The 22,400-nt window shown below is 38.9% G+C and overlaps 3 protein-coding genes across 4 annotated transcripts in view; 1 reads left to right on the top strand and 2 right to left on the bottom strand.

Moving 5' to 3' along the window:
• Positions 1-432: 432 nt before the first annotated feature.
• Positions 433-7,226, bottom strand: tnfrsf1b (tumor necrosis factor receptor superfamily, member 1B). Its single transcript, XM_057361522.1, has 9 exons — positions 7,060-7,226; positions 4,810-4,906; positions 4,540-4,665; positions 4,283-4,447; positions 4,083-4,173; positions 3,738-3,994; positions 3,466-3,543; positions 3,285-3,319; positions 433-2,165 (listed from the first exon to the last, which is right to left on the bottom strand). Exons 1-9 carry the CDS (start codon positions 7,117-7,119, stop codon positions 1,755-1,757), a joined length of 1,320 nt encoding a protein of 439 aa, XP_057217505.1. The 5' UTR covers positions 7,120-7,226; the 3' UTR covers positions 433-1,754.
• Positions 7,227-7,527: 301 nt separating this feature from the next.
• Positions 7,528-19,514, bottom strand: LOC130571448 (uncharacterized). 2 transcript variants are annotated; one of them, XM_057362412.1, is made up of 16 exons: positions 19,030-19,514; positions 18,020-18,186; positions 17,621-17,684; positions 17,386-17,497; positions 17,128-17,204; positions 16,628-16,754; positions 16,334-16,430; positions 15,995-16,120; positions 13,317-13,353; positions 12,141-12,221; positions 11,607-11,796; positions 10,943-11,259; positions 10,520-10,672; positions 10,078-10,097; positions 9,502-9,718; positions 7,528-8,659 (listed from the first exon to the last, which is right to left on the bottom strand). In XM_057362412.1, the coding sequence occupies exons 1-16, from the start codon at positions 19,307-19,309 to the stop codon at positions 8,448-8,450; spliced, it is 2,277 nt and encodes a 758-aa protein (XP_057218395.1). In that variant the 5' UTR covers positions 19,310-19,514; the 3' UTR covers positions 7,528-8,447. The 2 variants fall into 2 exon arrangements, with proteins under 2 accessions (XP_057218395.1, XP_057218394.1); XM_057362411.1 differs by having other exon boundaries at positions 7,530-8,659; positions 17,621-17,723.
• mmel1 (membrane metallo-endopeptidase-like 1) overlaps positions 18,788-22,400 on the top strand; it is a 21,336-nt gene continuing 17,723 nt past the window's right edge. The window contains exon 1 of the mRNA XM_057362409.1: positions 18,788-19,007. The gene's annotated coding sequence lies outside the window, so the exon portion shown is untranslated. The remainder of the gene's footprint in view (positions 19,008-22,400) is intronic.

The raw sequence follows: 22,400 nt of genomic DNA, 5'->3' as shown, positions 1-22,400 counted from the left end.
GAACTCCAGTCCCGTCTCAGCCTCACATTAAAGATACTTTCATCTGACAGTGCTTCTTGTGCTGGTGGTCTACCAACAGCATTTACTCTTTATAATGGATGTGATTGTACAAGAAGCCACAGTTTGGCCTCAATCCACCGTTACCAGTGTGAGACCCATGTAATGAAAATATATTAAGTGGAGTCAAGGAGAGCTTATAAAATATGATAAGGCTTTTGGCTTGTGAGTGACTGGACATGTGTAACTTGCTGGAAGGTTTCCAAGGTGTTGCTATGCAGAAGGTTGTTTAATGACTTGTGTGAAAGGTCTATATACTGTTCCCTGCATGGCTTCCGTCCCTCCTTTAATGTAAGTGAATGGGACATTTCTGTATGTGTTAAAAACTATTAAAATAACTGTCTACTTAAAAAAGACAAGCTGCATAATTTCAGGTATTATTCATTTTTATTGTGCAAATGGTACGGAATGACTCGCACATCAAACTTTCTTACACAGAGTTTATTTAAAAATAAAAATATATCACGGGTGACTACAAAAATAATCACTTTTGAATAAACATTCTGTATGTACAAAATATTACAATAACAAGATTCCTATACAACTGAATAATATACAAATGTAAAAAAGTATGTCTGTTATAACCAATGGAATATAATATAATCCACCATATACAATATCCTTGACAATCAGAATTACGCTAAACTTACATGAAAATGTTACTTCTTTTCTGAATGTTTAGGATAACCCTGTGACACTGAAATCAGTCCCAGCTTATTAGTCTGCCTTTATCTCATTCAAATGACAAACGTGAACACATTCACTTGTCTCCTTTATAGCTCTTATGACTAAAAGAGTTTGAATAATTGCGTAATGAGAAAACCAACCACTGGGTGGCGCTAGCTTCATATCACAAAGAGTGCAATTTCTGTTCTAGTCCTTCCAACCTCATCAGCTGCTATTGGCAACAAATATGTCAACAATATATAATAAAATATAAAATCTATAAAACATAAACAGTTAGACGATGCAAGGGATCATTAAAGGGATAGTTCACCCAAAAATAAAAATTCTGTCATCATTTACTCTTCCTCTTGTCATTTCAAACTTGTATGACTTTCTTCTTTCCGCAGAACACAAAAGATATTTTGAAAAATGTTGTTAACTGGACCCCATTCACTTGCATTGGTTTTGTGTCCATACAATAGAAGTGAATGGGGTCCAGTGCTGTTCGGTTCCCAACTTTGTTCAAAATATCTTCTTTTGTGTTCTGCGAAAGAGGGACAGTAAATGATCATTTTTGGGTGAACTGTCAGCAAAGTTCACCGATTTTATGATTTAGAAAAGTGGTCAGTCGATACATCAATAAGGTTGCCAATACTTAATTACTTTAATCTTTTAGTACTAAATTTTCTTTCTTTATTTTCCATAGGGCCAACTAGTGTTGCAAACCAGAATGCATGCAGTCTGGACTGAATCTATATTTTTAGCCAAGAACCCTAACCATAAAACTATAAACCATGTTCACATAATGTGACCAACACACTTAACGTTTATTTTTGAGTATGGCATATAATAAACAAATATATATATATATATTTTAGCAATTTTTTGTATACATGAATGTCATTTGCTATTGTTAACACAAACTATGTACTATCAAATACAGCATGTTTATATTGGTCACCATCACAATAAATGTGTTTTATTATGTTATATAAAAAAAAACACGAAACACTTACTGAGACTTCCACCAATCAGAACACACACAAACCGCTCTCCTGAACGGACTGAAGGGCTTCTTTACCATCCTCTTGCTGGCAGGAGATAGAGACCTCCTCCTGAGACAGTGGCACTGAAATATCAGCCTGAGGCGCTAGCGTGGATGGGCTGACCGGGATGGAACAGGAAGCCGTTGCTGGGTTCAGGTGGCAGTTGATCGTGGCCGTGATGCTGAGGTTGACCAAAGGGCTGGAGATAGAATGCTGCTCATGTAGAGACTCCTCCTGGCTGGTGCGTTCCAACCAGTCACCACTGCTGTGACTCTGGCTTGAGTCTGGCTGACTCTGGCTGTCTGATGATGTCATGGAGGGCTCTTTTTGACAACTGTTGCCGGGTAACAGACACTGATGTTCAGGTGCAACGCTTGCTGGGGAACTCGGATTCGGCTGAAGAGAACACAAGGAAAGAAACAGTCATGTCTGGCCCTCGTTGATTCGGAGATCTACAACATCCCATGATGCAATGCAACTGACTTGACCTTCTATGTGCAATGCGACAAAAGGACCGAAAGCAATATCAAGCATGAACTTCTTCGGATATTATTTAAAGAGTACATAACTAGGGATTTTAAGGTCCTACTTTGGTTTATGTAGTGTCCAACAAATTTATGTACATAGAAGGTGTAAAACACTATTATTTCGTTTCAATAGGCAGTGACTGTTGACTGACTCTCAAATGATTCGTTCCGCAATTCATCTGTCTAATCCCCTCCTTTCCACTAGCCTAGTCTGATCTGATTGGTCAGATGGTCTAGTCTGCTGTGATTGGTCTACCGCGAATGAGGCTCACGAGCTACAGTGTTTGGGGGAGAAGAGTGAAGTTTTCGCGGGCAGTGCTAGCACAACGTAGGCGGGACTATATGTAGTGACGTACATCCGCGGCGGTTGCGTGATTCAGAGTCGACTCCCTTTTTTCCAAGCCAATAACTTTGTTATTCATTCACCTTCGGATTTACAACTTGGCAGACTGTTTACTTTCAAACACGGCAACATTACACACTGCATGAAATGTCATTTTCATGATCTCATGTTATGTACTCTTTAACATCACTGCTACTCTTAAAAAAATAAGTATACTTTAAGTTAACTTTAGTAAGTATGCTACAAACAACAAGTTCAAGTGTATTTCAAGTATTCTTTATGTAGTATGTACAGTATACTAATATCCATGTGTTAGTAGTAACTCAACTAAATTGGAACCAAATCGGCCCATTCTTTCATTTATAAAAGAAAGCAGTAAAACTTTGAGTAAACAACTGCATTTTCCATTTGTAATGCAACTATACTACAAGTGAAATTAAATTATATTCTTCAATACTTGAGCACATTTTTTAGTTTATGAAAGTATTTTAAAGCATTTAATATGATACTCAATCAAAGGAGTAAATACCACTACAAGCGTTATTTCAAACGGACTCCGTGCCAAAATGCATTAGTTTAACATGAAGTTTAAGTTCAAGTGTTGCTGATTTGTCAGTCTGGATGTGATGATGTACACACTCTTACCTCCTTGCTGTCTGTCTTTGCATCCATTACTAAACCTGCAGGTAGATGTTACAGAAACACGTCACCAACAGCTTACTGATGTTATGATGACACCAAAGAACATGGTGTTAAAGAAAAGAACAAAATCTGAACAATATCTAAGTATGGTCTGTTATGATAGAAGTAAGATTACCCACAATACCTCTTCTGTTTCGCAATTTGCAGGTTATCACCATTACTATCACTGTCAGGACAACCAGCAAAAAACCAACAACAATGCCTAGCATGACAAGGAGAGAGAGAAAGAGACACGGACAAGAAGAATGAAGGTTAATAGGGTAAAGGACAGGGATGCAGAATGAATTCCTAAACTATTGTCTAACTCATATTGTACATGAACACCATTTCTTAAGCTACTTCACTAACAAAAAACTGCCAGTGCTTAATGTTTTAACAATATGAGCTCATATTTACCGATGTAAATGAAATTCATGGGATACGGGTCATTGGATTCAATGAAGTTTCGATTTTCAGCTGTGCTGGACGTCACACTGGCCAATGTAGGCAGACATGTTGTGATGTACGCTGCTGTCTGTGTCTCGCTCTGGATTTCCCTCGGAGGATGATTCTTTGGCATTTCTGAAGTGGAAAACATTGCCGTTGATGGTTTCGTCCCACACCGTGTGTCGGCTATGGAGTTGCCAGGATGCAGAACCAAACCTCCATCACATCTAACATGACAAAGACAAATTAAACATCTGTGTGCAGGTATGTGCAAGAATACAGCGCGTCACGTGCTCGCTTAAATTTGTGACTTACTGTGTGTGTGGTTTGCAGGGCTCGGTGTCAGACTGGCTTGAAAATGTTCCTTCGGAACAGGGTCCACACTGGACATTAGCTGTAGCTGTTCCTGCATTCATGAACACAAGATACGATGATGCAAAATAACTCTTGCACCGAAAATCCACAAATCTTAAAAAATAAAAAAGCTGATGTGCGTTTCAATAGATGCTCCTTACCGTTTTTAATGACACCTTCACCCGGTTTGCAGGATTTATACCGTTTACATTCCGTACATTCAGATGTAGGTGTAGATGCATGACGGACACAGAAGCTTGCAGGTTTGCAAACACAAACTGCGTTGGTATCAGCCGCGCAGTGTCGTGCATACATCAGTTCTTTTGCTAACAAAGAAATGCAAAAGATTTCAAGTCAATTCAGATTAATTCTTATCTTTTAAGAGCCAATGCATTTGAACCTTAATGTGTCAACTTACAGCTTGAACATTTTTTACAAGAAAAACAGTTGATGTAATGGTTCGTGTTTTGAGAGTACTGTCCATCAGTGCAAGGCAAACAGACTGTGTCTTGAACACTCGTGCACGGTGCCCCCAAGCGGGTCCCTGAAAACAATCCACAAAAATGAAAAAGACGACAAGGTAAGTGGTGCTCATTCTGTCTGGCACAAATGAGCGATGAAAAAGAATGCACTTATATTTTATATTATTATATATATTTTGTAATCATGGTTGTATTCAGAATCTTACCTGGTTTGCATCTACTGCAGCACATGCGTGCATCTTTGTTGTAAAACTCAAAAGTGCTGTTGTTACATTGTCCATCTGATTTATATGGAGGAGATATCTGCGAACGGTGACAAAACATTATTATGGAGTATCTGGAACTGAAACTGCATCATCAGCACATGTGACTTCTCAACGTGCCACATTATCCTGTTTGAGCTCTTGTCTTGTCACAAACACAAACGTTCATTGACATGTAAAATTCAAAATTGAGCTGATGCAAACGCTCAAAGTAGGTCAACATTACTGCTGAAGGCCTGGCATTGAGAGACAAAGGATTCTAAAACAGTGACTATCCTCAAAGTCAAGTATACACTGGGGCATTAAAGAGTTATACAGAAAGAAAATGACTTGACTGATGATTTCATAAATGAAGATGAAGCTGTTTGCTACTTGCTAGCTGTTTAGTGTCCACTCACTGTGAACTTTATTAAGTACCGTAAACGTGACACATTAACCGAGATGAGTTTAAAAAAGCAGAAGTGAATTAAGTGGGAAAGGAGCGTTTAATAACTCGTGCAATACCAACGTGCAAAACGAAATAGAGAAATAGCTGTGTGTGACCTGGAAAACTCAGACCGGGAAACTAGACTTTTCAGAAGCTTTTTTCAGAGGAAAAGCAAGGGACTTTTGCATAACATCTGGAACTTTTCGTGGTTCTTTTTTATTTACATGACCATAAATGACACGGCAAATAATCACTTCTCAAGGCTTTAATACGGATATTTTCTTAGACAAGTTCAGTGAGATTCAGCCAATAAAATGTGCAGTGACGTGCACTTTAAACAAGGAAGCTATAGCTCTACGTTTTTCACCAGACTGGCATAAAGACAAAAGAATCGATGTTGAAATCTTGTGTCATAATTTTATGATTCATGTGACGGTCCTGACAAATGAGTCATTTGTATCCAAAACATGGCAAAATAACAGTCTGAAGTGTAAAAATGTTAGCAAATGTGGTCTTCCTTGTGAAAAACCTGCAGCAAAAGATATCAGATAATCAATGAGATGAAAGCTAACCAAAAATGACTGCATCATCGCTTCAACCGCTGACGTTTTAAGACAGACGGCGAACGCTGAAGATGTTGTTGAGAGGAAATTGCTGAGGTGTGTTACTGGGAAACGACCCACATATACAGACCAGCAGACTTCCTCTACACAGCAGTACATTTCACTTGAGAACAGTGACTAAGAATTTGACTGAACTTGACTGCCCTTGATCTTTCATCGTCCTTGCATATCAGCCAAAGTAACGACCGTTTACAGTAAAATGTCTGGCTGTCTGGCTGTGGATCTAACGCTCAAATCATCGTTCTGGACTCTTATCTTTGGGTTTCCTTCCCGCTTCTGTTAAGCTCTTGATGATCAACAAGTACACCACGTGTAACCTGCATTGTTACCTCATTTTCTAGGACTTTCCTCTGCTAGAGAAACAGCAACAGACTGACAGTAACAAAATTAACATACTGCATTGGTTCCCTGGTATCTGGTAAAGTACGCTGCCCTCAGAAGAGTTATAGTTTAACTGTGATATCTGTGAACTCCCCCACCTTCTCAATCTAAACCACAACATCTATGTATACTGCTGAGACAGTACAGTGGAAGAAAGTGTCTCAAAACCAAATCATGTACCTAACCAGACAGCACCGTTGGGCAATACACATTAGGGGCCCAAAATTGCCCCCAAAGTCAAGATTGACAGCATCCTAGTTTTCTCTTTATAGAAAAGCATCACATTTAGCTTTGGAATGCCGGTGTTGTGCCGAAAACAGATTTTAGAGGGGTTAGGATTAGCCAATCCCCAGCAAAATCAATGAGGGGAGTCGTAATCTGGCGGGGAGTCCAAATTCGACAGAACACCATTTTGCATCTTTTCGAGTTCAGAGATGCTTAAAATGCCCAAAGATGTATAGATAGGCAGCAGACTTGGTTGTGAGTGACTTTTCCTAACAAACCCAAATTATTTGATGATGCCCAGAAATTATTTGTAAGGATGGCTAGGATTTGTGACGACACAGCCCATACGCGCACAACCTACATTAGAAATTCCCAGTATACAAATAAGATGAACATGAACGCAGACAGCAATCTAATTCATTTGAAGAAGCCCACAATTTGCTTTCAGATTTGTATTCTATCATCCAAAACCAACTTCTGAAAGTCACAAAACTTTAAGAATGAATCATTGCGTTACGTATCAAAGACGTTCCTTACCTTCATGACCGTCACGCGACACACAGCCGCGAGAAATAAAAACCGTAAGGATAAAATCATGTTTCGGTGCTTCGAGAGCAGGCGCGAGCCAAGTTGCGATGACCATCACAGACGCGCTCGCGCGCAGGAAATGTCTCTGCACGAGCAGAAGTCCGCGCGCATGATCAGGAAGTGTGTGTACGTGTTTGTGCGCTTGAACAGAGACCCCTCAGTCCCTGAAAGAACGAAGCCCCTCTGCACACGTGATGCATGACATTTATAAATATCAGTATGAATCATTAACTGGTAACAAACACATTACCAGTAGACCCACGACCATTAAAATCATGAAAATGTATCTGATGGTTTCTAGTGATTGGGTAATGGATTTAAAATCGAATTTATACCTTGAAATAATATTAACATTGAAGTATGGATATGAAATATTTAGTCAATAAATGTAAGCAAAACTGTGACATGGAACAATACTCAGAATACATCAGAGTTCATTTTACGAGTTAAATGAATAGACATTGTTTTCTTTAATAAAAAAAAACAATAAACACACATTAAGCAAATATTACAAAAAAACTTTCATACAGACTGCCTTGCGAAAACAAGTAAAACAACACAAAATAAATACAGTTGAAATGATCACACTGTGATATGAATCTAGTTCCATTAAGAGGATATAAAGCCACTTTTACCAACAATAAAAGACAGTTTTATTCAAGATGTGTGGTAAAAGCTGCCTTGACCTCCCACATAAGCAAAATCAGACCTTTCCAAGGGTGAGATATTTTTAGATATGCATATTAAACACCCCCACGCTCACAATGTAACACAAACTCACACAGTAACATCACCATTCATTTACACTTTAAACAATATATTTACAACAGCTGTTTTATACCGTTTACGTTAAATTGCAAAACACCATTGTGCTTATTTTTCTCACCCTTATTTGTAGACGGTGTGCAGACATAAAACGTTGCAAAGAGGAAAAACTGGTTTGGAGATGCAAACAGTGTATGAATACTGAACATGCTGTACTTTTTCCACAGCAGCAATTTCAGCCACATATTTGAACATTTAGAAACGTTTAAAAACTAAGTATAAATATTCTTCTCAATGTGCAAAATGGTTGTTTTAAAATCCATTAGGCCTACTTCACGCTTTCTATCTTGTACATTAACACATTTTGTACATTCGGCTTACAGTGGAAATTGACCCACAACCCTTAACTGACCCTTAACACTGTTAACAACACAATCTTAGTTGGGCTAGCCTACAAGTATCTTTCATCCTTCAGCTTGTAAGTTCTTGGTCTCTGACTCAAGTGCCCAAGAGTTGACAGCATTGTGGTCCATTTAAAAACTGACTCAAGACCTTCTAGACAAATTGAGTTTTCACTTTCCAGTAGCAGGCACAGGAAAACTCAAAGTCGCTTCCTCTTCCTGTGCGCTCATTCGTATCCTGACCTCCTGCGAAGGAGGAGTCGACTCCTGCTGAGGTGGACTTATGAGAGGAACATCTTCCTCGCAGACTCCTGCATCTTCCTTTTTATCACCCGAGTTGGAGCCCAGGATCACCGTGCCAGGAGAGTAGATGTAAATGGACCCTAAAATGAACATCGGATCAAAGACAAACAGCTTTTTCTTCTGTATAAGAACAGTTTTCGCTCATGACGATGCAAAGACTTTTCCAAATACCAGGCAGCCTGCTTAAACTGCTTTCTTGATACCTTTACCAAAAAACAAAAATTCATTTATTCACCATTTTGTTGTTCGAAACCTGTTCATGACACTTCTAGTGTGGAACACAAAAGAAGATATTTTGAGAAATGTCTCAGTGGTTTTGTTTTCATACAATGGAAGCCAGTGGGGTTCAATGTTGTTTGTGTTCTACAGTAAAATGAAAGTCATACGGATTTGGAATGACATGTTGTGGTGAACTAAACTATATTCTTTGCAGATAGAGCAATCCCAGAATGCATTGCAGATGCAAAGAAAGTTCAAATTTTATTGCCTTTTATTTAGTTCCCTGTCAACTCCAGCAGTGTCAGCTTCGTGAAAGCTTTAATTTGTGCTTTTATCAGTCTTCCTCTCTTTAATTTGCCTTACTTCTTGCTTGGGGCATTAGTGTTGGCAACGACCTTTAAAAGGAAATTAATTTTGTAATGGACAAAACCCCCTGAAGAACAGGAAGTGAAAATGGGAATTAAGACATCAGTGGAGTCAAGGCTCAAATGACAAAACTCGGACGTTTATATATGTAGTCACAATGTAAACAGCACACGTTTAAACCTGCTACAGTGAACGCCAGTTCTTTGCGAAAGGCATAAATACCTCTAGTTTACCTCTGCTCAGTTTATCATCATAAGCTCTTATTTATACAGCATATAACATATAGATATATATATATATATATCTATATGCTGAAAAGGGGGTTTACAGTACTCACCTACAGTATTGCTGACATTCTCTCCCTTCACATTGTGCTCCATGCTGACCCTCTGTCCACCCCCAGAATTGGACGTCACCCCCATATTCTGACCTATGACCTCACTGCAGAGAGGTAACTCGGTCTCCACGCTACGACTTAGTTGGGCTATGGTCTGGAATTGGGAATTCGATGAAATACGGTGAGCATCTTGACATTTCCTCCAATCTGGATGTTCCTGCAAGGAGCGTAAAATGCTACACGTTTAAGGGACAGCAAATCTGAAAATAAGATTCTGTAGTTTTCTTCATCAACTCAAGGCTAATGACTTAAATGTTGGTCCAGAGCTATTGCATGGCTTTACTATGATACTAAGACTTGGTATTTAGTGTACGAGTTATATGGATACTTTTTTGGATAGCTAATAGTGGGGGGGGACACGGTTAAAATATATTTTATATCTTAAAGATATTCATATCTTCATTTTTGGGTAAACTATTTCTTCAAAAGAAACAACCATGAAGAATATTACAAATTTAATATGCAGACACATGCAATTTCCCTTTTAGTGATACACAATCGCAGAAAAGTACTCACATGCTTTCCAGAAATGAAACCTAAAATGGAAAAAAAATGAAATAAATTTATTGCATGTGTCACCTAATTTGTGTGACAGATTGCTCAAGTAAGCGCATGCTGACTCTGTGAGCTGCATGTCGCATGCTTGGGCGTTTTGTGGTTTCTCAGGCTGCATATGTTAAAGGAATGTCATACTGAAACACATGAAATGTTTATGTCGAGCATGGCCTTATGGGAATCAGAGCACGTGAGATGATTTGTTTTACTGTAAAAAGTGACCTGGGTGGATTCCAGCCTCATTTATAGGTGGTTGCACTGCACTTCAGACGTGCCCTTCAAAGTTTCCCAGAGTTATGTTTAGTCTTTAACCATTTCAAAAAGCATGCAACATGTTGCTGACAAACATACAGTATTATCCGTGGATAATTCTCTGCAAAGCCTTATAGTCTTGATGTCATACCTGTCCATTTGTAAAAGGATTTGAGTGCAGTGCTTTTTCTCAGTATGCAGAATGCAGCCACCAGCAGCATCAGTATCATCAGTAACATCAATAGTATCAGACCGTCTTTTGACATAGTGTCTGAATCCTTCAATTGCAGATTGCCCCCTGGTGCTGAAAAAGGGTAATACAATATGTTTAAAACAGAATTCTGCGTTGGTTTTTATTGATTGGTAAATGACATATTTTAGAACAAAACATAACTATGTAAACGAGCATTTGCTAGATTTTCTGTAATGTTTCAAATTTAATGAATGTACTACATAACTTCTCCAGGGCTAAATCTGATAAATCCCTTCATAATTCTAGATCTTCCGTGAGCGCAGGAACTGTGTGTATTCCACATAAAAAATGCAACAAATTCAACATTGTATGTGGTTCTACCTGTACTTGCAGAAGTAGTCCCAGTCGCAGACCGTGAATGCATTCGATGTGTTGGTGATGCCTCCGGGTTGGGATGTGACAGTGGGAGGGAGTTGCTGGTTTGGATGAAGGGGACCGTCATGGCGTTGATGGTTGTGAAGTCTGTATGGCTGTGGCTGGGGGTTGTGGCTGTAGTGCGAGAATGGGCTATGATGATTTTGGATGGGGTGGCTGGTATTGTGGGTGTGGTCATCATTGTGGGCGTGGTCCTGGCATGCCCACACTCTCTGTCTTTTGTCGTTGTACCCTCTTTCAGCATCTTTTCAGATTTGACACAACTGAGGCAGAGAGGATGACACATGAGCAGGTTTAGAAAACATTACTATTGAGTATATTTACAGTGCTTGTTGATTGTTGATTACTTTTTTGTCCAATTTACATTACATTTATTTGAGCCCCAAAGTGTATTATGTCAGACAGAACGTTGAAAGTAACACTTAAAAATATATGAATATATATAGAGAGAGAAAGAAAATTAGAAAGAGACACAGTGAAACTAGATGACTGCACAGTGTATGTCCCTGCATGTTTCGTTTTCGTTATGTTGATCTTTATGTTAAATTATGTACTGTAACTGTATTAGCTTTCCATCGGCATGGCATCAATATGTATAAAAAATACTCACTCTGTATAAGGGGTGCAGGATGGATTCAAAGAGGACACATTGGAGAACGTGCCGGGCACACATGGAACACACGGTTTATGGCAAAACGTGACATAATTGTTCTCGTATGTACAGAAGAAACCAGGTTTGCAGTGGCACACACGATTATGTGCCGAAGTGCATGAAGTTACTTCTACCTGATTATATTCCGCTGTTTTCACCCAAATATAGAAAAAAACATACAGAACAGTCAATGAAAAAACACACAGATAAATATCTTTCATTATGTGCACAAAAATGTCTTTATATTATGGAACGTCTTGAAGTGTTTTCACGTTTGTTTTTCATAACTTGCATGGTATTACGGCCACTTTTAACCCTCGGCTTTTCCTTACATAAGGGATTTCATCCATGTTAACCCAGAATTTACAAGCGTAGACATACAGTCTGAAACCTCGAAACCTGACTGGCAAGGATTATATCAACCTGAGCTTGAAGACAACCTTGTGTTAACAATTTCCAATGTGAAAAAGCTGTGAATGCTGGGAAACTGACCGGAGCATCTTTGTGTGCAGCGTTCACAGCCCGGGCGTCCCTGTCGTAAGTACTTCTCGCCGGAGCATCCTTCGGCACCACCTGCAAACCCAAACGTCACAGATATCAGAAGTAATCTCGACAGCTAGACTGCCGGTGCAAATGTAAAAGTACATTTTGCAGCACCTTTCAAATAGGTTTTGATGTGACTGGCCAAACGCGTTCAAACAAAACCAAGATACACAGACATTCTGAAACTCACGGGAAAAAGTTCAGTTAACAGCTGAGTAAAATCTCTCTGACGGTGTAAGTTTGCGATGTGCTGATATGTGCTGGATGTGTCAGTTGGGTACTGAAAGGGACAGACACTTTTGGATCAGCTCTCACTACAGGCCTACATGCAAAACTCAATGCTATTAATGGAGGCGGTCGCAGGATTTGATAAGCTAAGATCCGTTGAGAAATGTTTAGTGTGTTGAAAATACAGCAACAGATGCATATCATTGATTTGTTAACTGTTGTTCTGCATGTGACAACTCGCTTCAAAGCGTGAACTTCTGTAATCTGTTTTATTTTATTGTCGATTGTTTTACAAGTAGAGGTTTTGTTTGAACCCCTAATAACCCCCTAGTAACCGCGTACCCAAATAACACACACAGGTGTTACGCTGTTTTTATCTATATAAGGACATTAGGTCATGTGTACGTTATAAAGATGTGTCTGAAATAAGTACTGTAATTTCCTTTAGACATTTACGTAAATGTCCGTAAATAGTCTGTAAACGGTTACGCAGTGCGTAGTTCAGTTTCTGGAGAAATATCCACATCACAAAGCTTAATTACAGAGTTTGAATACAGGTCAGTGGCCACAGGTGCCGCTACATTATAGTATAAATGTATGTGAAAATTATGTCTGACAATCAGACAATAAGTCAACGTTTGCGTGTTCATCTAATAGATTTCTTGTGAACTTTTCTCAAACCTGGGTAATCTTGATAAACACATCATCAGTTATAACACACAAGTTAGACTTCATGCGAAATTGAGATAACAACAGGACACACAAAAAAACACATGAGTCAGAAATGAGTTGATGTCTCTAAAACAGACACAGATGCAATAACTGATATAGAAAAAATCAAGCGCGCTGACCTGTATAGCCTAATACGACTCTATGGAGGAAGTGGCGTGTACTTACTATTGGCACAATTACTGGGGCAGCTGCCGTGCAAAAGCTGTGAAGGAAACAGTGAACATACAAACAAATCAGGTTTTGACATGAATCAAAAGTCTTACTTTGAAAATGGATTGACTCAAAACCGCTAAATGCCCACTTGTATTGTTTTGACCTTCAACGAACTACAAAACAGTGACAGAGAGATAAACTTCATCATTTGCTCACCCTCCAGTTGTTACAAACCTGTAAACATTTCTTTGTTGTGCTGAACACAAATGAAGATATTTTGATGAAAGTTTGTAACTAACCGGTTTTGGGTCACCATTGACTCCCAAAATAATCTCTTGTCCTACTATTGGAGTCGACAGTGACCAAAAACAGCTTAGTTACAATTTTTCACTATTCCTTTAACATTGTTACACTTTTTTTAGAAAGGGTGCGGACAGCTTTTAAAGCTGTCAAACCACTGTAATTAGTAGACAAGTAAATCATGGTGTTTTAAGGTCCGTCACATGTTGGATGATCATCATTGCTTTAAAACAAATAGTTTTTACTCAAGTGCTTTGTAAGTTTAGATGACAGCAATAACATTGCGTCAGTGCTTAACATCTCATTTAATCATTTAAAACTCATGTCAGCCTCCTGGAAAAACCCATGGGATTGAGAAACAAATGTTTTCGTGTCACTTGATTAAACACAAGATTGACAAATTTACATGTGTCCGTAGTGTTTTTCCACAAAACAAACAGATCTCATGGCCATTTCTTCAACAACACCCACAGAGAAGTATCTTATCATTGACATGTCTGTGGCCTGGTCAACAGATAAACCACAGAAAATGTACAGAGAGTCATGCCACAATGACAACTCGAGAGATCTGCCTTGTGAGTGGGCAGCTGGGTTCTTCTTGAATAAGCTTCAGGGAACCCTCCTTATAAAAAACATTCGATTTCATGTCCATTCCTTGCAGCTAAGTCTAACTTCATTGATCTGTTTTGAAGGTTCAGCTATTTATAGACTGTTATCTTACATGGGTGGGCACGTATTGAGGTTAAACTAAAGAAGAATGAGCTGTCCCTCTGTGTCCGAGGAGTGAAATGAGTGACTACTGGTACAAAAACAGGCATCGTTGTCCTTCTACAAAAATGACTAGAAGCTTTTTTGTGACTAATCATTGAAGTGCACTTACTTAAAGCCTCTTAAGAGGTCAGTCTGCAGTAACTTGAGGGGAGGATTGTATATGCAACGGTCCTTCTCAAGCTGTGTGGTTCTATTAGGAAACTTTAACGCCCACAGAACAATTAAAAGAAACTGGTTCCTTAAAGAACGTTTGACTTAAATATTCTTTGAAGAACAAAAATGAATTTATATTTATTCATGAATCAACTAGTATTTTAGACACTAACCCGACCATAATACATCAGATCCCTCAGAGTTATTAGACACGGACGAACTATGACAACTAGACGGAATCAAATCGAGACAAGGGTCCTTCAAATTGTGTTTCATTAATGTACAGATATTGGCGTTAGTGTTCTCAAAAGATGAATACGCTTCCACTGCTTGTAGTCATAAAAACGGCTTCTAATGTAAGTGAATGAAATGTAGGCTATGCGCATTTGGAAAGCGCTTAATATGAAATATTTTAGCGATTACATTGGCCTGATCACTTTCATACAAAACAAAACTTTGAAAGGTGCTTTTAAACTCACCAGATAGAAGAGCATGATGACAGTCTTGCTGGATGAGGTAGATGTTTTCATGATGCAGGCAGTGCGCACTTCTGAGCGACTCTCAGTTTGAGTTTAGCGCATTTATATTTTAGCGCGTGGGTGACAAGATCACGCCTATTTATCACGCATATAGTTTGCTTTTGCATCAAGTAAATAACATTTAAAAAGGTGCCGTTATATTTCCATATTACTTTGCATTAATACATCAGTGGTAAAACGCAAATTGTAACATATTTCATATATTGACGGATGGACAGACAGAAAAACAACTACATTTATGATGTCTTATTAGTTTATGTTTATAAACAATGTTCTGTTTTAAGGGTCATGTTAAATATAACAAAGCATGCTGAATATCCCATGTGTTAAACACACATTGAAACAAAATGGTTCACATGCGTTTTCATTATTAGGCTACATATGCAAACAAACGTTTAATATTCACACTCAGTTCAACAAACACTACAGACAAACATTCATGTGTGGCACCGTTTTGACTTTTTTTAACGCCTTTAATGATTTGTTGATGTGTCAGGACTGTAGTAGCTCTCTGGCATCTTTGTGTCCAAATGCTGAAAGTGATACCGTGGTAAACGTGACACCTTAAAGTACTGATTTGAACGCTGGTGTCTTGACTGCTTGAACAAGGATGAGTCCTAAAATGTGAAGGTGATTTTGTGTTACTAAATGTATTGGTCTTATATTAGTCATATAAATAAAAACTGCCCTTATGGACAAACAGATACACACAACGGATGTGACCAAATCTGTTGATGGTGACCACATCTGTCACAAGTGACATGCAATATATTCCAAGTTGAGTGTTGAATGACAACATTTACTCTTTTACCAAAAACAAAACAGTACGAACACTACAGCTCTTATATGCTAAGAGTAATAATCGACAAGTTGACGATGTCGAAGGGGAAACGAGTTAACAATTGCTTTACTATAACTGCATCTCACCAGTTTATTGTTTGAACAGGACAGGGTTGACCCAGCTGCTGGTGTTGTCAGGGAACCCCGTAGATCCAGACTGCTCATCAGAGAGCCAGAGTTCAGGGTGGGATTAGACCACCCAGACAAACAGTGCTGCCAAAAGTTGCATGTTTATTAGCTTTTCATCAGTTTAACAATGAATGAATGATGCAATAAAACAAGCATTTCCCTAAAGCACTTGCATTTTCTGACTATCATACAAAAGCAGCATTCTCGTAAAAGGCTTTTTAGAAGAAAGCTATGTCGATCAGATTTATCGATATGTTTATGAACACTCATGACTTGAGTAAGAATGCAGAAACTTACTGAGGGTAAACCCAGACTGTCAGAGGGGTCAAAACTGCAGCGCCGATGGGCATTGTATTTGTATGACGGCAACAGAGTGGAGCGAGGAATACTGACCCTGTGGCAAACAAAGACAGATGTTTACTGTATAATGTGCATCAAACATAATACAATTATTAAAATAAACAGCACCAGGAAATCAAGTAGGTCTATAGAAACTGTATTCACAATATATTGAAAATAGCACTGATTTGAAATATGATGAAATATGGTGACATTATTCCAAAAAGTTTAGATTGTACACGTGTTGTTCACCTGATGATAGCTGGCTCTGCATCAGTATGGGGTTGATTTGATTTGGGCATCTTGCACACTGGACATGCAGCTTGTGGGTCCAGTGGGGTTGCAAATAAGCGACTGTTAATTCTGTAGCAAAATGTACCTAAAGATCAGAGACAAATTAAAGGAACACTTCACCCAAAGGTAAAAATTCCGTCATCATTTATTCATCCTCATGTCACCCTGTATGTGACGCTTTCTTCTGTGGAAAACGAAAGAAGCTTTTCTGAGAAATTATTTAGTGGTTTTGTGTCCATACAATACAAGACAAACAGGGACAACAGTGTTTGGTTACCAACGTTCACTAAAATATCCTCTGCAGAAGAAAGTTGTACAGGTTTGCAATGACATGAGGGTGAGAAAAAAAAAAATCCTGAACATGTCAAATTGCTGTAATCTTCACGATTTAAAAAAAGTGTGCTAAAAAAACGTGGTATAAAGCAGCAGATTAAGGGACAAATCAGCAGATCTCCTACACTGATGCATGTCTGCAGGCTCCTGCGGCTCTTCGCCTTTAACTGTAGAAGACGCAAGATCAGCAACAAGTGGAGGTCTGTGGAAAGAGAACATTTATATGACCAGATCTCCTGAATTTGATTAGAAATGAACTTGATCAAATGAAACATGTTTTTAAATATGAAATATCAGTCTAACTAAGTATCGGTCTAACAGGCGTAAATGTATGTGAAACAGATTACACAATCTGAAGCGTTACATTACAGTAAGAGACTGACCCTGACAGTAAGCTGTGGACACACTCGTCTCGGTTGACCTGTCGGAAGCTTTGCAGTTCACTGAAGAAGTGCTCTGGGCGTTCAGAAAGGGAACTCTCTACGTCAACTAGGCCTACAAAGAATCAAACCTTTAGCTTCATCGATTCATATCCAGCATGGAAATCATGGTGTATTCCAACTATGCAAATGAAACGTAAATAAGTTCATTTAACAACATATTATTCAAATTAAATACCTGCTATCCAATCATAGCCCAGTAAAGGCTGTATGCGTTGTCTCTCTGATGCAGTGTCATTCTCCTGCCCAGGGGACAAAGACGTTGTACTTTCAAAATCTCTCTGTAGTCCACAGAAAAGATAAAAACACAACACATTTAAAATGAAACTCTCTGGTTAATCTGTACCAGCTGGGGATTTCTTTGTATGCAACTGAATACAAGGCAAGTCACATGCGTAATTACACGAAAAACTGATTTTCATTTCACTGGAAATCAGCACACACTATTTGATTTCCATAAGATTAGAAACTGGTGCTGTTTTTCTCCCTGCTGTCAACTGGCAATGTGGTGCCATCTAGCCAGTCTCTCAGTTAGTTGACTGTGATGTGAAATTTTATTGCAGGAAGATCTATGGACCTGCATCTTATCCTGTGTAAGAGGTGCTGTTTTGGGCGGTATCAGTCTCGTGGTTCTCCTGTGGCCCGTGTCCTGTAGCAGTTTGCTGTACGCGGTAAGGGCTGAAGTGTGGTCGTGTTTATGTTGATCTGGCATGGGGACTTTACCATCTCCATCAAACCGCTCACCTGAGAAAACAAGGACTCAGGATCATCTTAACCGTCCTTATTATAGACCCAACATAACATCCGCAGTGTTTCTGTCTTTTTGTCCACCAAAAAGATTATGTGGATATTAAAGGGTCTTTATAGAACCATACAGCCCAACACAGAGCGGAGCCTTTTAGGAACCTTTATTATATAGCACTACACAGCATTTAAAAAAAGACAGACAGATCTTCTTTATAACAACCATTATGTCTTAATCGCAACACAAAACAAAAAATATGGTATAGAATTTGCTTTCTGATTTCTTATTTTGTTTTAGATGTGGCATTGTGTTTTCAGACTTTTATGTTTTGTGATTTCTGCATTAACAAAATCTGTAATATTCTTCAGTATATTATACAGTTAGTAATGACCACTTTTAAAAATATATATATTACAGTATCCTGTAGTATTAACTTTTTTTCGAATTCATAAACTGTAGTAAATAGTAAATACTGTGGTATACGTGATATTTTATACTATGCAAAGGTTCAAAAACAATATGTCCCTTTTAGGATTTTTCCTACATAGTTTTTATCTGATATTATTTAACCGTATTTGTGTTTACAGTTGACACAAGTGTTGTTTTTTTGAGCTGTGATTGTGGAATTGTTGAGGTTTCAAGCTTTTTGTTGTTTTCGACGATATTTTATTGTACAATTTTGTTTTGTATTCGACATTCGTTTGCTCCGAAAGGGCCTTTACAGTATATGATCAATCCCAGCAGCTCCTCTTAGCATGAGCACATGTTGTCGGTAAACACCGCAACGCAGATATTTCTTACAGCACTACAGCTTCATAAGGTCAGTTTATTATCTTGCTTACCGGGTGTTTTAAAGGTTTCTAGCTTTGTTTTTGGTTTATATGAAGCTCGCGCCACGCTCGCGCGTCCTGTCACCGTCAGATCTCCGTTTCTCTCCGCTAAAGGCGCTCGGCGTTGGCCGCTGCATCCGGTAAACACTTCACACACGGAGCTTTGACCCGCGACCTCCTCATCCGGGCGCGACAGCTTCGATTCATGTACTATTTCGGCTTGTTTCGTGAGTTTTTCCAGTAAACGTTTGTTCTGTCTTCGCAGAGCTTCTAGCTGCTTGAGCTCGGCCATGGCGTCGTCATAGCAACGCGTTCCTAAGAGCGCAAGAGCTCCTCAAACGAGAAGAAACTACAGTAAACGGCGCACCGCTATTTTCGCATCTTAGGTAACTAAAGATTCGTTTAATCATTCATTTAATAATATTATTAAATACAACAACAAAACAAACGATAGGTATCTTCAACTTCTAGAGGCAAAGTTAAACCGTCCACGGAGAAATATGATTGGCTCAAGATTTCCCCCACAATGCCTCTGTACTGCTGTTGCGCTCATTTAAAGGGACACGCACTCCTATCTGTCTGTCTGTATGTCTGTTTATTTTATCTCCTAGTGTAACACAATTATATGGTGGACAAATATGGGTGGTTGCCAAACATGTGTCCTACCGTGTGGCATAGAAACAAACGGTTAATAATATGATTTTATATTATTAATATTCATACTTACAATAGAGATTTATCTTCATTGTTAATTGCTGTCACACCATAGGACACAGTTTTATTAGTCAACTACCCATATATATTTATATTTTAGTTCTGCTAAATTATACAATTTGTTGTGACCACAATAAAAATAATGATAAAGTCTCCACCTACAGTATTGCCAATGTTCTACTTACTTATGGCTTGTTACATCCTTGCTTTAACTCAAAACAAATCTCTCATATATGATCTCATATTTACTTGTACATGGATTTATTTACGCTCTGTTTTGATCCGTAAGTGTTGTGCTTCACTCTCACTTAGTGCTGTCCAGACATAATGGCAGTAATCAAAGCACAGCATGTGACAGCTAGTGTGGTGAGTAATAATATGGACGCTCCCCTGCAGCTCAGACGAGGCCCATGCAGGCGCATTAGCTGTCCGTATTCAGAGCACGTATCTAATGCATTCTGTGATGTTCCAGCAAATGCGATATCATTAGACTGACCACTGCACTGTTGTGTGGCATCTTATTGCTAGTCATAAAATCAAGCCCCCTATAACGACCCTATAATTTCTCTCTCACCAGTTGTGCCGTGGACGATTAAAGCCTGCTGCTTGAATACTTTATAGCACATTAATGAGGGATCAGTCTTTCTGGCTTCAGGAAGAAAAACAGGTGGATGAAATGTAAATACTGGCATAGTACCCAAACAGGTTCTGAAATATGAATCGAGAACTGAGAGTCTATGAGTTGTGAGTTAGGAACAGGGGTTCTTTTAACTGTCGGTGGATTTGTATTTGACCTTGTAAGATTCGCATCCCTGTGTCAACTGGAGTTGCTTGTTGGTTTGTGTACAATAGAGGGCAGTGTTTGGCAAATTTGTTGAGGAGGATGTGTGACGAGCAATGTTGTTGAGAAAGAACCATTGTTGCCTTGTCAAGTGACAACATGTCAAACATTTTATAGTTGTTGGATTGAATATAGTGGGACACATAGCAGACATTAACACCTGACTCAACAAACAATGTCAGTCTTTAGAAGGAGTTTTTAAAAATGCATCATTCTTCATCATTTACTTACCCTCATGTCAACCTGTTTGACTCACATCTGCAGAACACAAAATAATATATTTATTTCGCCCCCATTGACTTTCATTGTGTGGACACAAAACTCAACTCAACTCAACTTTATTTATATAGCGCTTTTACAATTTTCATTGTTACAAAGCAGCTGCACATGAGACACATTGACTACAAGCAAAACAATCAAAGTTGTACCTGCAAAAACAAGAAAAGGTTGAAAACACAGAAGACAGACACACCCACACACAAAACACTCCACACACACAACACGCACACGCACCAACACACACAGACACAGAGACACACACTCACTCGGATGCGCACGCACACACACACACACACACACACACATGTACGTACACAGACAAGTACGCACACACACACACACACGCTCAGTGAGAGCACACATTTAGGATAAAGGAGAGAGAAGCACAGGTCAAATATAACAGATAATAAATTCCTATATGCAATATTAATTAAGTAAAACTTTAAAATTCTAAAGCAGCCCCCCCGGCCAGGCAGATGACAAAAACAGTATGCAAACGGTGGCGAGGAACCCAAAACTCTAATCGAGAAAAAAAACCTCAGGAGAACCCAGGCCCAACCAGGGGATTCCAGTTCCCCTCTGGCAAAAGCTGCTGCCTCTGCACAAGCTCCAGAGAACTTGCACAACAAGGCTAAATAAAATAAATAAACTTAATAATAAAATAAATTATAGTTTAAGATTATCATTAATAATCTAATAGCATTTGAAATTTTGTGGTGAAGACATGTCAAGAGACCGCGTCCTTCTTTATCCAGCTCTATCATCTCAGCTCTTGTCAGGTCCCCACTTCCCATTCTCCGCTCTACCATCAGGTCAGGCCATGAACTGCATCCTGCTCGCTGTGGTAACCTTGGAACAATGAGACAAGACTGGCTGAGAGTAGAGTACTGTTCTGTACTCTTTGATGCAACAAGTACATCAGTTGTGTTTTTGGTTCCGGTTGATCTAACTAATGCAGCCTAAACCCTCTGAAGATTTATATTATGGAAGAGTAGTGTATGCAAGATTAAAAAGATGCGTCTTTAGTCTAGATTTAAAACCACTGAGACATTTCTTAAAATATCTCCCTTTGTGTTCCACAGAAGAAAAAGTCAGGTTTTGAATGACACGAGGGTATGGTTAATGATGACAGAATTTTTATTTTTGTGCGTACTGTCCCTTTAAGAATAAGTAACGTCACAAAATCCTGTTTATTATTGACAAATGTTAAACTTGAGTTTAGCATGACAGAGAGAAACATCCACAGAGGCTATATCCTAAAATACATCAGAATATATGTCAGTGCAACAGTAAACACTGTTCTGAAACCGATAAGCTCCGGAGAGGTACCGCGGCTCGAGAGCAGGTAGCCTGATATTGAACACTGTGTGGACAGATAGACAGATAAAAGAAGACTTTTGGGTCGATTGTTTCGGCTATGCAGCAGATGTTATTAAGATAAAACAGATTAGTTAGTTGGATGTAAAGTCACAGAATGTAACAAGACCACCCCGCACGAGCAGCTCAGGGCCTCGACCGCCATCGTTTCAAACTATGTAAAGCAACAGCA

The sequence above is a fragment of the Triplophysa rosa genome, linkage group LG20 (assembly GCF_024868665.1).
Source record: "Triplophysa rosa linkage group LG20, Trosa_1v2, whole genome shotgun sequence".
NCBI lineage: Eukaryota > Metazoa > Chordata > Actinopteri > Cypriniformes > Nemacheilidae > Triplophysa > Triplophysa rosa.
Note: the sequence above shows the minus strand (reverse complement) of the source record. Positions and strands in the feature narration are given on the sequence as shown.

Coding starts and splice junctions, on each gene's coding strand:
- tnfrsf1b (XM_057361522.1), bottom strand. CDS start 7,119: ATGATTTTATCCTTACGGTTTTTATTTCTCGCGGCTGTGTGTCGCGTG. Junction 4,666..4,809: donor CTGCAGTAGATGCAAACCAG/GTAAGATTCTGA, acceptor GATTGTTTTCAG/GGACCCGCTTGGGGGCACCG. Junction 2,166..3,284: donor CAAAGACAGACAGCAAGGAG/GTAAGAGTGTGT, acceptor TGTTCTCTTCAG/CCGAATCCGAGTTCCCCAGC.
- LOC130571448 (XM_057362411.1), bottom strand. CDS start 19,309: ATGGCCGAGCTCAAGCAGCTAGAAGCTCTGCGAAGACAGAACAAACGT. Junction 18,187..19,029: donor AGAAACCTTTAAAACACCCG/GTAAGCAAGATA, acceptor TTGTTTTCTCAG/GTGAGCGGTTTGATGGAGAT. Junction 11,797..12,140: donor CTGCACACAAAGATGCTCCG/GTCAGTTTCCCA, acceptor GGGTGAAAACAG/CGGAATATAATCAGGTAGAA.